At 45.2% G+C, this 15870-nt stretch overlaps 1 protein-coding gene across 1 annotated transcript in view; it reads right to left on the bottom strand.

Annotated features, from left to right (window-relative positions):
• sspo (SCO-spondin) overlaps nucleotides 1–15870 on the bottom strand; it is a 98798-nt gene that overhangs the window by 57872 nt on the left and 25056 nt on the right. The window contains exons 31-61 of the mRNA XM_069724502.1: nucleotides 15157–15271; nucleotides 14684–14805; nucleotides 14412–14567; nucleotides 14003–14236; nucleotides 13793–13915; nucleotides 13053–13150; nucleotides 12442–12673; nucleotides 12022–12174; nucleotides 11195–11332; nucleotides 10909–11091; nucleotides 10681–10831; nucleotides 9785–9944; nucleotides 9166–9214; nucleotides 8358–8462; nucleotides 8119–8246; nucleotides 6727–6847; nucleotides 6483–6610; nucleotides 6247–6388; nucleotides 5256–5426; nucleotides 4903–5083; nucleotides 4712–4787; nucleotides 4220–4241; nucleotides 3944–4064; nucleotides 3608–3821; nucleotides 3337–3478; nucleotides 3042–3218; nucleotides 2057–2251; nucleotides 1122–1199; nucleotides 879–1034; nucleotides 283–441; nucleotides 33–197 (exon numbers count right to left, since the gene is read on the bottom strand). Coding sequence (XP_069580603.1) covers nucleotides 33–197; nucleotides 283–441; nucleotides 879–1034; nucleotides 1122–1199; nucleotides 2057–2251; nucleotides 3042–3218; nucleotides 3337–3478; nucleotides 3608–3821; nucleotides 3944–4064; nucleotides 4220–4241; nucleotides 4712–4787; nucleotides 4903–5083; nucleotides 5256–5426; nucleotides 6247–6388; nucleotides 6483–6610; nucleotides 6727–6847; nucleotides 8119–8246; nucleotides 8358–8462; nucleotides 9166–9214; nucleotides 9785–9944; nucleotides 10681–10831; nucleotides 10909–11091; nucleotides 11195–11332; nucleotides 12022–12174; nucleotides 12442–12673; nucleotides 13053–13150; nucleotides 13793–13915; nucleotides 14003–14236; nucleotides 14412–14567; nucleotides 14684–14805; nucleotides 15157–15271 — 4395 coding nt within the window. The remainder of the gene's footprint in view (nucleotides 1–32; nucleotides 198–282; nucleotides 442–878; nucleotides 1035–1121; nucleotides 1200–2056; nucleotides 2252–3041; nucleotides 3219–3336; nucleotides 3479–3607; nucleotides 3822–3943; nucleotides 4065–4219; nucleotides 4242–4711; nucleotides 4788–4902; nucleotides 5084–5255; nucleotides 5427–6246; nucleotides 6389–6482; nucleotides 6611–6726; nucleotides 6848–8118; nucleotides 8247–8357; nucleotides 8463–9165; nucleotides 9215–9784; nucleotides 9945–10680; nucleotides 10832–10908; nucleotides 11092–11194; nucleotides 11333–12021; nucleotides 12175–12441; nucleotides 12674–13052; nucleotides 13151–13792; nucleotides 13916–14002; nucleotides 14237–14411; nucleotides 14568–14683; nucleotides 14806–15156; nucleotides 15272–15870) is intronic.

Here is a 15870-nt window from a genome sequence, read left to right on the forward strand (position 1 = left end):
TGCATCAGATTCTGGAGGTTCAGAGTTCAGACCTCGACACGCCTGAGGGAAGCAGGACCGACTGTCAAACTGAGCTCCACCGCAGACCCCACCGGGCACAGCCTCCCTCAGGATGTCCCTCTGCCGGAACAAGGAGCCCAGACCACAGGACACACTGCAGGCGCTCCACGCTGTCCACGGGGACATGATGCAGTCCACTGGAGGACGGGACAGCAGAGAGGATGTGAATAAATACGCACTGTTTTGTCACATCACTTCTTCTGAACTGCACATATAACCCACCACAGTCTTTTTCATCCGACCCGTCCACACAGTCCCTCTGCAGGTCACACCTGTGGTCCAGGTGAACACACTCCCCGCTGTCACAGGAAAACTGCTTGGGAGAGCAGGGACTGGGCACCAGGGGGCGCTGCGGAGTCACTGCTGGTCTGGATGTGGAGCCTGAGGAGAAATTTTCAATAAAAAAAGTAAAACCTTATTAGTGCAGAACTGTATTTATGATACTGTTTAAGAGTCTCCAGATGTAACACATCAATGAACCCTGAAAACTATTCACTTCACACGCTGACAGCAGAAGTAGAGGGCATCACAGAGAGTGGGACTGGCTGAAAGGTAACACAAATCCCTACAGTTTGATGTATAATGTGTGCGTGTAGAGGTAAAATTGTGGGCAAAAAACAGGATGAACACAACTTTTTTCACAATATTTCAGGGTGCAAAAAAAAATAACCATCTAAAAAGTTTATAAAACGTAATCTGAGATTTTTTTTAAACCGTGACAGATATAAAAACCCATTGATATCCGTCACCACTTTACATTGGCACACTAAATTAATTCCACTCTTCTGTACTTCCTCTCGTCTGTTATCGATGCGTACCACAGCGCTCTTCATCCGAACCGTCCGAACAGTCCTTCCTGCCGTCACACACTTGTGCCGAGTCCACACAGCCAAACGACCGGCATGCAAACTGGCCCTCCACGCAAAGCACCCTGGGTAGGCCACCGTCGGCGGGGCTTGTGGTGATCAGCGGGGCTGTAAATCAACAGAGCACAGAGGTTTATATCGCTCTGCTCTGTAGAGGGAGTTATTCACAGGATGAGGAAGAGCAGAGTGTCTGACCTCTTGTGGTTTGAAGTCCAGGTCTGCCGGGGCGGAGCGACGTGGTGACGAACAGTCCGGGATGACCTGTCGGGACCCCTGAGAGGACAGATGGAGTCGAACGACCTCATCGAACAGAACAAAACTAAAACTGGGTGTTTTTAGTGAAACATTTGAAGCTTTCAACAGTAAAGATGAGAAGAAGGGGAGTAATGCTTTGTGCTTAAGTACAAGTCCAAGTTTACATACAATCATCAATAGAACCGTCTCATCTGTCTCACCAGCTCAGCTCTCTGTTTTAGTTCTGCATATCTGCGTCCATCTGCCATCACCGTCCATGTCGGCTTTATGTCCACATTTTTGTCTGTGATCCAGGTTTTTGTCAATTTAACTTCCTTCCCTGTGTCTGTTCAGTTTGGATTTTGACTTGGTTTTTGGATTCAGCCTGTTTGACTCACTTTTCTCAAGACTTATGTTTAGTTAGCTGTCGATAAAACTGAAGAGTACAGTTTATGTTTGGTTCTGCTCCAAACTTACAAAGCGCTCAATAATGAAGCCTCATCCTACATTAAGGTTGACTATCATCCAAACAGAACAGCAGGCTCTCTTTTCCAGGACAGAAACAGGAGGCTTCAGGTATCCGTCTCCTCTGCTGAGGAACCAGCCAGGCTTCAGGAGACAACCACTGTCTATCTTCAAGTCTAAGCTTAAAACATTGGTTTGAAAAACACTGACAGGCCATAAACCTCTCTTTTACCTGTTTGTTTGCACTCTTCTGTTTTAATTTTTCTTGATATTTGATCCAGCTGTGTCGAACATTTAGGTACCTCCTGCCTTTTAATACATAACAAATATAAAAACTTGAACCATTACATGTGTTTATTAGTTCGTCTGCTTTGGTGACGCTTGTATCTTCAAGCACATTTAAAAACCGGCAGCAGGACTCTTGAACTCACCCGTACTCGGGGTTGTGGTCTTCTGAGGTCTCGTTGGTCCTGTGACCCCTGATGTCGCCACACCAGGAAGGCCGCCTCGGGACCTGGTGGTATGGAGGCCTGGGACACCTGTTGTACTTTCACCATGAAAACCTGGTGTACCGATGGAGCTGGTCTGGTTCTGCAGCCCCGGGAAGCCTCTGGTCGGAGCTGTACCTGAAGAGGAGGAGAAGAAAGAGATGAAAAATAAAACAAAGTGATGAAGGATCCAGGAAGGTGCTTTATATTATTTACGATATGAATCTGTTTCTGATCACCTGATGCTACACAGACCAGATATTGGCATTAGTGATGCAGTGTTACCAAACATCAACCATCAGTGATGTCATCAACCATCAGTGATGTCATCAACCATCAGTGATGTCATCAACCATCAGTGACGTCATCGTTGGTTCATGAACGTTATGAATCCTCCAGTTCAGATTCTGTCCGTCACCATCTTGTTAGTTCGGAGCAGTTTGGAGCAGGAAGTGACCATATTTGGATGAGCTGGGGGAGGAGCCAGCGGTGGATCTGACCGATCTGATCGGAAACCTGACGATACTACGTCCCGCCCACCGATAGCTGTAACCTGACTGCACCACAGGCCTGTCAATCAAACAGACACGCCCCCAAAAACAGGTCTTCTTGAATCTTCTTTTCTAATGAATGAGGGATTATTTTCAGATGGACCTCCAGAAAACTAAGAAGAAGGAGTGACTTTAGCTAACAACACCGAGAGAACTGATGGACACATTTTATTCACTTTGGATTTGATGAGAGAAGTTGAATGGGAGTCTATGGAGCCGGAGGCTTTTTGGAGCCGACCTCTAGTGGCACTCGCTGGTATTGCAGCTGAAGACACTTCTGGATCAGAACCATTTTACAGACCTGAAGCTACGAATACTTTTATATCCAGTCTGTGAGTTTGACTCAAAAAAAGAAGTGCTGATCCATCAGTTCTTACCACAATTGATCTCATCAGAGTGGTCCTTGCAGTCGGGTCGACCATCGCAGAGCACAGATGCAGAGACGCACTCTTTACTGTGCTGGCAGGAGAACTGTCCTGGCTGACAGTGCTGCACTGTCACTTTCTCTCCACCAGGGGGAGATGTGGTCAAACTTCTGGGGGTCACCAGCTCATCTACAGGAGCAGAGAGAAAAGGTTGTCTCATACACACTGATGTGAAGTCTAGTTCTGCAAAACACTCAGAAATGAAGGGCATGTTGTGTCCTCAGATTCATGATTTATTCACCCTCACCTCCTCTGCAGCCGAGGATCTCCACACGCAGGTAAAAAGTGTGTCTGAACTCTGTGGGGATGATGCGCATGTAGCGAGCTCTGACCAGTCGACCGAGCCAGCGGGTCACCGGAGTCCTGCCCACCATCCGGACCTCGAACACCTACACAACAACAACCAGGAGCACACGCAGAGGCAACAGCAGTGGAATGGACTTTTCATTCACAAAACATTCAACCATACGATGATGTATAAAGAAATGACAACATAATTTATTCATATTTAAAAATACCTTGGCAGGGCCCCCAGGCTTCCCGTCCTCAGTGTAGTCTGTGAAGAGGCTGCCGTGCAGGGCGAAGGCCAGCCGGTACTTAGTGAGGTAACCCCACATGCGCTCACTGCCCTGCGACACCACCCCTGACACCCACGTCGGCTCCAGGAGGTCCACCTGAAAGTACGGCTGTGGATCTGTAGGCGAGGGGCTCCAACCGGGCTCCATCACCTGACTGCAGGCACCACAGAAGAAGACATAGACAGGTTTTTTGTGTTCTCTATAACAACAAACACACAGTGAGCTACATCATCTCGTGTTAAGACTATTATACGGTTCAACGGTCTGCTCACTCACACGTTGGGGACGATGTTTAGTCGACCAGCGTCAGCAGGGTTGTTCTCCCGATGAGACGACGAGGTCAGCTGACCGTAACGGATTCTCCCGTCCTCCAGTCCGAGAGGAGACGAGCAGATCCCTGCAGAATATAATCATTATTAGCACCATTGAGCAATTCAGGTGAAGCACATCAAAGCACTCAGTCTGTCAAAGAAAACAACTTTTTTTTAGAAGAGCAAACAACTAAAGAATTCACATTCACATAAATGATTTACAATAACATCTAACTCTCACCGCGGTATCCTGGACCACCCAGCTGTAAAAACACAACATCAGATTAGAATATGTTAGTTTCCATTGATTTGTAATTATGCAAACAAAGAAAAGATCCACTCTGTAAGCAGTTCGATTACAAATACAAAGAGGGGTGGAAACTATTCTTAGATGGGCATTTATATTTTTGTTTTAGTCTTGACTGGAAAATTTTAATGTTGCATTTCTATAAACAAATAAGATGCTCACATGATTTTTCAACATTCACATCCATCACTGATGTTTGTATAACAGCAGAGCACTTCTTTGTATTTGTGGGTATCTGTTAAAGAACACTCTATGGTTCATTTTTAAATCTAGGAGAACCTTTCCTAATTTAGTTACTTTGAAGTTTAGGTTGCATTTAAAAGATAAGAGTTAAAATAAGCACATTTTTAATGCACAAAAAATGTGCTTATGACACAAAAACCTAGATGTTGGAGTTACTGATGTTTCACTTTAATGTGTCCTTACTGTCGGTGTTACAGCAGGATGAGTGACAGCAGCCGTCGATGGAGTCCTCAGAGGAGCAGGGGTGGGCGTGTATGGTCTACGAACAACGACGAAGACGAACAAATACGAGTGAAATGCTGGATGAGCACAAACTGGTAATAAAATAATTACCAATGTAGTGATCACTCTACATATTAATAATGGTCCTCCACCTGTCTGCCTGCGTGGTGAGATTGTAATGAGGGTGGCATCCGTGTTCGTCCTCTCCTCTGGGACAGTCGAGGATTCCGTCACAACGCTGCCTCGCCTCAATGCAGCCCCCTGGTGGAGGGCAGGAGAACTGACCAGCAGGACAGCTGCGTGGACTGGTGGTTGTGGGGGAAGGCTGGGTGCCTGCATGTATAGAGAAAGAATGGTTCAGAAACACAACTTTTACGAGCTGTTGCAACATCATTCTCTGAAAACCTGTTTTCATCTGAAGCATAAATAAAAACAGAATATAACTAAAAAAAAAAAGAGGGCCAAATAGCTCACAAAAGACTGCTGAAAGTGCTCGTCAGCTCACCACAGTACGTCTCATCTGATCCGTCCCCGCAGTCATTGACACCATCACAGACAACTCCCAGAGGACCTGCTGGCACACAGCGACCGTTTTCACACTGGAACTCTTGTTCTCTGCAGCGTCCTCCTGGGGACACCGGAGAGGGACGGGTGGAGGACGTTAACCAGCGATCACCTGGAGAAGACAGGAGAAACACTTTCGAAACGCATCTGTGCACAACATACGCACGTGATTGTGCACGTGAAACATGTTTTTTGTTCATTGCAAGAAAGTGTGAAGCCCATGTAGATTTCCACATACTTTCCCCATGTTATCATATGTTGGAACCAACAACGGCAACCATCAGTGATGTCATCATCCATCAGTGATGTCATCGTTGGTTTGTGAACATTATGAATCCTCCAGTTCAGATTCTGTCCGTCACCATCTTTGCTAGTTCGGAGCGGTTTGGAGCAGGAAGTGACCATATTTGGACGAGCTGGGGGAGGAGCCAGCGGTGGATCTGACCGATCTGATCGGAAACCTGACGATACTACGTCCCGCCCACCGATAGCTGTAACCTGACTGCACCGCAGGCCTGTCAATCAAACAGACACGCCCCCAAAAACAGGTCTTCTTGAATCTTCTTTTCTAATGAATGAGGGATTATTTTCAGATGGACCTCCAGAAAACTAAGAAGAAGGAGTGACTTTAGCTAACAACACCGAGATAACTGATGGACACATTTGATTCACTTTGGATTTGATGAGAGAAGTTGAATGGGAGTCTATGGAGCCGGAGGCTTTTTGGAGCCGACCTCTAGTGGCACTCGCTGGTACTGCAGCTGAAGACACTTCTGGATCAGAACCATTTTACAGACCTGAAGCTACGAACTCTTTTATATCCAGTCTGTGGGTCCAACATGTGATCACATGTCCCATGTGGAAAACATGGGAAACGCGTGTTTTTTCTGTCGGGGTAACAACAGTAAAGTAGCATTAAACCGTTGACCAACCGTCACCACAGCCCATGATCTCAAGTCGAAGGTAGATGCCGTTCTGGAAGTCATGAGGCAACAGGCGGACGAACTGAGCTGACACCATCCGGTCCAGCCTGCTCTCCGTCACCCCTCGATCGTCATGGTTACCGAGAAAAACCTAAAGGGAGGCCAATGATACATCGATGTCTTGATGTGAAAAAGAAAAGCCTTTAAAGTGTATGATAGTTGCTGTGTCTGTGCTGCTGTTGGACCTTGGCTCTGGGCCGAGCATCAGTCACCAGCTCTTTGTAAGCGGACCACAGTTTTCCATCCCGGCTGAACTGGAGGTAGAAGCTGGAAACAAACGTGCCGAACAAACCTCCACCCTGAGTCAGCACTCCTGTAGAGGAGCAGAGAGACATAACACATCTTATACTAGTTTTCATCCACAGCAACACAGAACACTGAACCAGCGTCTGAATCTGTACTTGTTGGAAAGCAGCTGCGAGTCTTTACCAGTGATGTTGTATGTGTTCAGCAGGTCTATCTGTAGGTAGGGACTCTGTGTGTCTCCGGTCCGTCCCTCAGGTCTCCGCTGAGGCAGGTCCTTGTACTCCTCTGGCTCTGGACTCCAGCCCTGCAACCAAAGGTTTTGCACAATACACCTGATGTTCATTTTGATGGTTTTCCATGCAGATATTTACCAGGTATTAACCTGTATTTTAATATGCTGTTTACCTTCTTAGGGCCTGATTTACTAAAGTTTTGCGTGTGTAAAACTTTTCACACTTCCGCAAAACAATGTCCATCAGATTTACTAACGACGTGCAGCGAGGATTGTGTCTTTCAGATGTTCAGTTTAACACACGGTGTCCATTTTGCATGTTTGCCTGAATGCTTATGTAATATGTTTCTATGTTTCTACTTTCTAATAGATAAATTTAGCACCTGCAATGATATTTACTAAACCTGAAAGTAGAAACAGGAGAAGTGATTATTGTGTATTTTAGTACGACTGAAGGTTTTAATCAGATGAACATCAGGAGAGACGGCTGCTCTTATTGTGAAGGAGACGCAGGAAACCAGAGAATACGTAGAGAACGAGGTTTTACACCCGTGGAAACATGTTTGAGATGCCAGAGGCCAAATTTATTCCGAAATATGGTTTGTCCACCGATGACATTTCTGAGTTATTGAATGAACTGCATGATGATTGACAGCCAACAACAACAACCACGAAATACCAGCAATGACAGAAGTTCTTACAACATTTTCTTTCCTCTGTGTCATTCCAGCGTATCACAGCTGGGCCATCCCAGGCCTGTTCTTCAGGTGAGCTGTCACAGGTCCTGAATGATGTCCAGCAGAACTCACAGGCAGCTTCATAAGGCTCCCAATGAATGAATGCATTTCTTCATGTTTTATTCATATTTCTTAATGTCAATGGGATTTCAATTCAAACTGTCCACAGCTAGAGTCACTTCAACACACAGAGCCTTCATTTAAATACAGCGATTTGCACCTAATATCAATGACAAAATGACTCTTAGCAAATCACCCTCAAAATGGGTCAAAATAAACGCACAATTTAGTACCTTTTATTTGAGATCTTAGTAAATCAGGCCCCTAGTGTTGTATCTTGGCATGCTAATATCTTTTGTCAGTTTAAACTAAATCCAAAGTACAACTGAGGCAGATGTGAATGTCATTGGTTTTAGGCATTTAGTCGTAAAATCAGACCAAGAATTTTCACCTGAAGATGGTGTTGACGAAAAGAGTTTCGAGTTTTTCTTGCAGACGGCATGAATGTCTATTCAAATGCAAAGTTTAACAAAGAAAGTTTATTCCAAACTAAATGTGTCCACCTGCTGCTGATATTTTAAAACGCTCTGATTATGTGTAGTGTACCTGGAGGTCCCTGTGGGGGTCCCACCCGTGGAGACGAGCCGCCTCGGGGGGGTGACCGGCCTGCTGCGACGAGGCAGTGAAACTGGAGGCGGGGAGAGACTGGACACCCAAAGGAGACCAACACTCATCTGAACAGGAGGGGACATATAATCAGTGAAACCTTTGGATCATCGTCATAGAAAAAAAAAGCTCTACTCTACTTCTTACATGAAAACTGCAGATATAAAAATAAAACCAACCTCCAGGAGGAAGGGGATATGTGGGAACCAGGGGTGTAGTGCCCTCTGCTGGCCTGGAGGTCACAGTGATGGGGCTGAGCGTCACAAGTCTGCTGTCATTCTCTCCTGGTGGTGTTGTAGAAATTAAAGATTCAAATCAGTGAACACGTGTATTTGAAAGAGTTGCAACAACGAACAAGACATTATGTTTTGATATTTAAGTGCTACAATTTTATATTTGACCAAATGTCTGTGATCCTTTGAATTTGATTGAATTCATCTTGGTTTCATCTGCAGATAATGTTTCCTGAGAACAGTTTTATATTTATAGTTTGGAGTAATTTTTTTTCTCACATAGTAATATTATAGTACTTTATATCGATATGTATAACATGCAGTTTATTATTGTATTTAATCAGAATGTAACAGTAAACAAACACATGCGTTGATGTTGCAGAGATTTTTCTTTTAGTTTTTAATTGTGAACATATTTTAAGATGAAATTCTGCAGAGATTTTCTGACTCATGAGCTTCTGTGTGATAAACTGTTGGATGTCTCATCAACAATCATCCATAGTGCTTTTAGAGGAAGTCTGCTCTCTGCCCTGATGCTTTCCCCCCAAAAAAAGACTTCGAAAAAAAAGACAGGTATGTGGTGATAAACTTTAAAGGAGTGTATTGCTGAAAACACAACAACACAATACGTCGTCTGACATTAGTGATCCGTCACTGAGGAACAACATTACTAACTATTGAGGGCAGGTAGTCTCACATAATTGGGAAATGCAAATCATCTCAACAGATAGCAGCGCGACCATCATGAATTTACCTTGGCAGTAACAACACCTGTCTCCCTCTCCAGGCACCAGAGTCTGACCCTGCACACACACACACACACACACACACACACACACACACACACACACACACACACACACACACACACACACACACACACACACACACACATCCAGCCCAGTGACACGTGGAAGAGTTGCCATGATGCACAAAAGCAGCACAGCTGCCACACATTAAAACAAATGGACAAATGTCCCGACACACTTTTATTATATTTCCAAAAAACATGGTCACATATTTCAGCAGCATCCACAGTAAATACACTCCAACAGTATCAGTGTTCATTTTGTCAACAAAATATTATTTGTTTATAACCTATTTCACACAACAAAAACAAAACTACAATTGACAAAAGTAATATTTCGAAATGAGAAGATTTTTTTTTTATAAATAAGACAAACAAAAATGTTTAAGACGGATCAACGGATGACTGAAGGAATATTTCCTCATATTCAGTGACCTGCGGCACCTGTGAGTTACTGCAGCTCCTGAATAGTAGAAGTTTCCTCCTGCAACACACACACACACACACACACACACACACACACACACACACACACACACACACACACACACACCTCAGCTCTTACCTGAGGACATCCAGTGGCAGTGTGTGGACAGTAGGGGGAGCACTGCACGGTGAGGTTGGGGAGGCAGTGACATAACTGGCATGGCTCAGACCTCCATCTGTCTCCGACTGCATGAGACTGACCCTGATACTCACACTCATCACAGGGGTCAGTCTGACACCTGCACACACACACACACGCGCACACACACACACACACACACACACACACACACACACACACACACACACACACACACACACACACACACACACACACACACACACACACACACACACACACACACACACACACACACACACACACACACACACGGGTTATTGACATACACTGCTCACAAGTGTTTGGTGTTGACATGATTGTTGTGGACACAGTTTGTTGTCACTTTAATGGACACAAAACCAGAGTTGGTGTATTTTTTGTGGTAAAGCATGAAAGAAATGGTCAGTATACATGTCAGCTTCACAACATATAAACAGATAAAACATATCAAATAATTAATAATAATCAGTATTCTTGGACAATTAAGAGGTGATGTATAAACAGAGTAATAGTTTGAGATAATTTATACCCTTTGACTTTGATCTTCGAGGGATCGAAGCACCAACCTGGTAATATTTCATATCTGTGAGGACATTCAAGTTTTAGGGAATTCTGATTCAAAGTGCTGATTTGATTTGATATCCTGCACCCTGTTATGATGTTATCAAAACTAAACTACACTTCTTCATTTTTCTTCCAGTCTGCTTTTTTTTTTTAATGACATAATTGTGGCACCAGCAGAGGTAGAATGGAAACTGTGTGCATCCATGAGTGGAAATGTACTGTGATAGTGTAGCTGTTGATTGGTAGAAAAAGTAAAGAAGTTAACAGTCCATGAGGAGGAAGCGACTCACCGCCGGGCCTTCCTGTAAATCCCTCTGCACGTCCTCCCGTCTCCGTGCTTGGTGGGATTATTCGGGCTGCGGAACGACCACTGGACACTCTGGAGCCCACAAGGCCCCAAACACTCGCCCCACTCAGACCACGAGGACCAGCCACAGTGCACTGCAGGGAGACAACACCGGCTGGATGACGCACGGACTCTGCAGGTGGTGAAGAACAGCATGTAATGAGCGACTCACCCGAGCAGTCCGGGTTGGGCTGACAGCTCTGAGGCCGTCCTCGCTCACAAACACAAATCTCACAGTCCACTTTCATCTGCTGACCCGGCCTGTAGCGCACACCTGCCAGCTCACACACACACTCCTCCGCTAACACACACTGCTGGGTGTGGCTCATCACCCGACCCTCCGGACACCAGCAGCCTGAAGGTGGACACGTGTTTGAGAGGAAAAAAAGTCAATATTTCAATTGGAAGAAGCACCAGATTTCCCAGAATCCTCCTGTGCTGGTTGGGCCCTGACTGACCTGAGAAGCAGGGTGCTGAGAGGTCACAGATCGTCCCAGCGCTGATGTGGATGCAGGACACCGGGCAGGGAGCACAGCTGTGTCTCAGCAGGCCGGGAGGACAGCTGCTGTTGTCACATCCATCGTGAGGACATGGTTCTACAGCAGGACGGGAACGACGAGCAGAAACATTCATTTTGTTTCACCTCGTTATCATCGTCACTCCCTCATACTGTATATTAGACTCCACTACCATTTGTGTTGTAAAAAAAAAAAAAAAGTCAAGGTTTTCTCAGATATTTTTGTTGCTTGTATACATTGTGTAGTGATTAAAAAGTCAATTAAAAAGTGCATGATTTAGATTTTTGGTTTGATTTGTTGATTTTTTGGGGGGCATTTTGAGTCACCATCATCAGCACCAAGGACAACATTTAAAGGTTGCAACAACTTCTATTAACAGTTTAACAGTAATATATTTATTCCTGAATATAAATGCATATTAGAGTGGTCTAAAAAAACATGAGTTCATACAAAAAACCTTTTTCTCTCGCCTCTAGTGGTGTCATATGATGCAGATAGTTAAGGTTAAATCTGTTGTGTGTTAAATTGACATGTATGATGCTTTATGTGCCCCCCACAGTACAATGGAGTTGAATGGGATTTATTTATGGTGCACAATGAAAATGTTCAATTAAAAAAATTGCAAAGCAGTTTTTATCCTTGTAAAAACAACTGACAGTTTTCTTTTGAGGAATTTGGGGTGACCTAACTCCTTTAAATGAAACTCTTCATTTTTCAGTGATTTGGAGTCAACAACATGTTCGTCTTAGTTTCCAGACGTCTCTTACTGATTTCCATGGTGAGGTTCGACGGTCCGGCGAGCTGCGAACACTCTCGGCCTCCGTAGTGAGGAGGGATGCAGCCCCTGTGTCTGACCTGCACCCCACCACAACCACTGGAGCAGTTGGACCAGGTCACCCACGGCAACCACTGACCATCCACTGGGGGAGAGGAGAACAATCAATCACATGTTGGTAACAAATAAATATTTGACTTTCAACTGTCTGTATGTATGAGGGACAGAGTAGCACTAAAACCTGGTGAATTAAGACCTCACCACCCCACTGGACCTCCTTCATTTCACTTATTCACTAATCATTCGTCAGTTTTTCTCACCATGTTGTGACCATAATACCTCTCAGGTCCAAAACATCTAAATCTAAACTTCACTGGAAGACTTCGGAAACATTTGGTGTCCGTGTCCTCACCCGGGCAGGTGGTGTTGAAGCACTGCTGCCTCTGGACCTCCGGGCCCCGACAGTGATGCAGCGGGTCCCCCGGAGGACAGGATCTCGTCCTCCTCATGGAGCCGGTGCCACAGGAGGTACTGCAGGGGCTCCAGGGGCCCCAGGAGCTCCAGGTTCTGCAGCCCTGCTCATCTGTGGAGCCTCCCGGTGGCGCTGGTGAGGAGTCTGGGCAGTCGTCCACACCATTACACACCTGAGAAATAGAATGGGGTTAGCAAGAGGATGGGTTGGTTATAATATGAGCTGAAAAACATTTTCTGCAGCTTTCAACAATTTTTACTCTATGTTGAAAAAAACATCAATACGGAGTCATTATACACACTTTCTGAATGTTTTAAGATATTTAACATTATTTTCCAAAACATTTCTAGACCTTCTGGTCCTGTGGGTGAATCCATCGTCAGATTGAGGATGATGCAGTTATGTGATGGAAGATAATGCAATTAAACACAACTTCAACTTTTCTGAACTGAAAGAATTCTATCCTTTTTTTTACCAATTAAATTCCCCACTATAAACTAAACACATAAAGTTTGGTTTGCTTGTGGTGGAGATGTTGGTTTTAGACTTGCCGTGTTAAAGGGGACGCAGGTTCCATCCATACAGGTGAACTCAGAGCAGGTGACAGTGGTGTTCCTCCTGCCAGGGGGCGCCGCTGACACGGTTTTATCTTCATGAACAAGATTTCAAATATATTAAAAAAAAAACAGAGAATAGGGGGCTGATTGCCATCAAATTTCCCCCGAAAGGTTTTCCTCTCTTTATATATTTATCTTTTTATTTAACCTATATTCAACCAGGCCATTAACATTAACATCAGCAAACTCTCCTTGGTCCTTCCTGTGTGAGTCTGCATGTTCTCCGTGTGCCTGCGTGGGTTCTCTCGGTTCTCCAGCTTCCTCCCACCATCCAGAAACATGAACCTCAGGTTAACTGCTGGTTCTACAAATGTCCCTGAGGTGTGAATGAGAGCGTGAATGGTCTTTGTTTCCGTCTGTCTCTATGTGTCCCTGTGATGGACTGGTGACCTGTCCAGGGTGTACCCCGCCTTCACCCAATATGAGCTGGGATAGGCTCCGCCCCCCGTGACCCTGTTCAGGATAAAGCGGGTGGAGATGATGGATGGATGGATGGAAGCTCTCCTTGGAGGGAGACCTGCCGAGTACAGCATCATCGTCAGTGCTTCCTTTCCTTCATGTTGTCTTTGTTTCAGCTTTCATTTCCTTTCCTCCTTTCCTCAAACAGTCCCTTCCTCCATCCTTCCTCACTTCCTTCCTCACCTCTCTCTTGTCCTTATCTCATGAGAACTCACCACACACCACCTCATCGTCGCCCCGCGGACAGTCCGGGATGCCATTGCAGACCTGTGACATGTTCACACAGGTGCGGTTGTCACATGAGAAGCTGCCCGGACAGGGAGGTATCCTGGTGGAGCCTGGTGGACAGACATGTCCATCAACACTCTCTAATGTCCTTCATGCTCAGAACTCAGATGTTCTCATTCATATTTACATTAACGCACCACAGCTGTCGACGCTCTCGTCCGAGGCGTCCCTGCAGTGTGGCGTCCCGTCACAGAGCTGGTGGTGGTGGACACACTGGTCCCCGCTGAGGCAGGTCACCTGACCGGGGCCACACGGTGCAGCGCACTGCTGCTCGTCGCTACCGTCCATACAGTCTGTCTCCCCGTCACAACGCCAGGCCTGCGGCACACACTGCTCAACGCCAGCACAGCTGAACTCATAGGACCTGCAGGCTGGAGACACAATACATCTGATGACAGAAGCTGGGGGAGATTTATCTCATGAAGTGGAGAGAGGAAAGGAGGCACAATGAGAAAAAAGATGAGGCCCAGAACAGTTAAGTTGGCCGTGGTTTAGTTGGTTATGATCTGGAATAATAATTGTGTATAATCTTAGAATCTGTCCGACCTGGAGTCGGAGTGACAGGTGGGAGTGATGGTGTTGTGTAGCAGTTGGTTGTGTTCTCGTCCTCTCTGCCTGGACAGTCAGAGGCTCCATCACACAGTTTGGTTGTCGTCACACATGTACCGTCACTGCAGGCAAACTGGTCTGGAGCGCAGGTCACTGACAGAAAGAGGACAACACGCTTTACATTTGTGGACTACAAATAAACAGAGAAGCAGAATAAAAGTAATTGACGAAACATATTCAACTGAGACTATTATTACATGTGTATTCACCTTTACTGGGACAGACAGCCTCGTCCGTTCCGGAGGGACAGTCTCTGTGTCCGTCACACACTCTGTCTGCAGGGACACACTCGTCCCCTGGACACTGAAACTCTCCTGGTGCGCACACACACCTGCAAATCAGACACGCTGATGACATCATAGGGCCGATCTCATTGTGTGTAAATAGGTGCGTCAAGGTTTTTTCAACAGTAATAACAGGTCAGGACAACAGGTTGGTGTCTGTGACTGGTGTATATGATGAACTGGTAGAAGGTTTTAAGACATCATACAGTAGATAATATTAACACATCTTTACAATGTCTTGTATCATCAAATCATTCACAGGTGGATTGAAATCAGAAGAAGATAATTAAAAGAAAAAAAATATAAGTGCTTCAAGAAAAGGCGACACAAATAAAACCAAGTCAACAGTTGTTTTTTTTGCATTAAAGACAGACAACCAGTTGAAAGAGGACACCGACCCCCTCTCATCGCTGAGGTCCCCGCAGTCATTGTGTCCGTCACAGCGGTGGAGGGAGAGGACACAACGTCCAGCTGCACACAGGAACTCCCCTTCTTCACACACCACACCGCAGTCTGGCACCACACAGTAACACACACAGTAACACACAGTAACACACACAGTAACACACACAGTAACACACACAGTAACACACAGTAACACACACAGTAACACACACAGTAACACACAGTAACACACACAGTAACACACACAGTAACACACACAGTAACACACAGTAACACACACAGTAACACACACAGTAACACACAGTAACACACACAGTAACACACACAGTAACACACACAGTAACAAACACAGTAACACACACAGTAACACACAGTAACACACACAGTAACACACACAGTAACAAACACAGTAACACACACAGTAACAAACACAGTAACACACACAGTAACACACAGTAACACACACAGTAACACACACAGTAACACACACAGTAACAAACACAGTAACACACACAGTAACAAACACAGTAACACACACAGTAACACACAGTAACACACACAGTAACAAACACAGTAACACACACAGTAACAAACACAGTAACACACACAGTAACAAACACAGTAACACACAGTAACACACACAGTAACAAACACAGTAACAAACACAGTAACACACACAGTAACACACACAGTAACAAACACAGTAA

The sequence above is a fragment of the Brachyistius frenatus genome, unplaced genomic scaffold (genome assembly GCF_029030835.1).
Source record: "Brachyistius frenatus isolate BFR_SWC_R1_liver_20210118 unplaced genomic scaffold, ASM2903083v1 Contig_379, whole genome shotgun sequence".
In the NCBI taxonomy this organism is placed as follows: domain Eukaryota; kingdom Metazoa; phylum Chordata; class Actinopteri; family Embiotocidae; genus Brachyistius; species Brachyistius frenatus.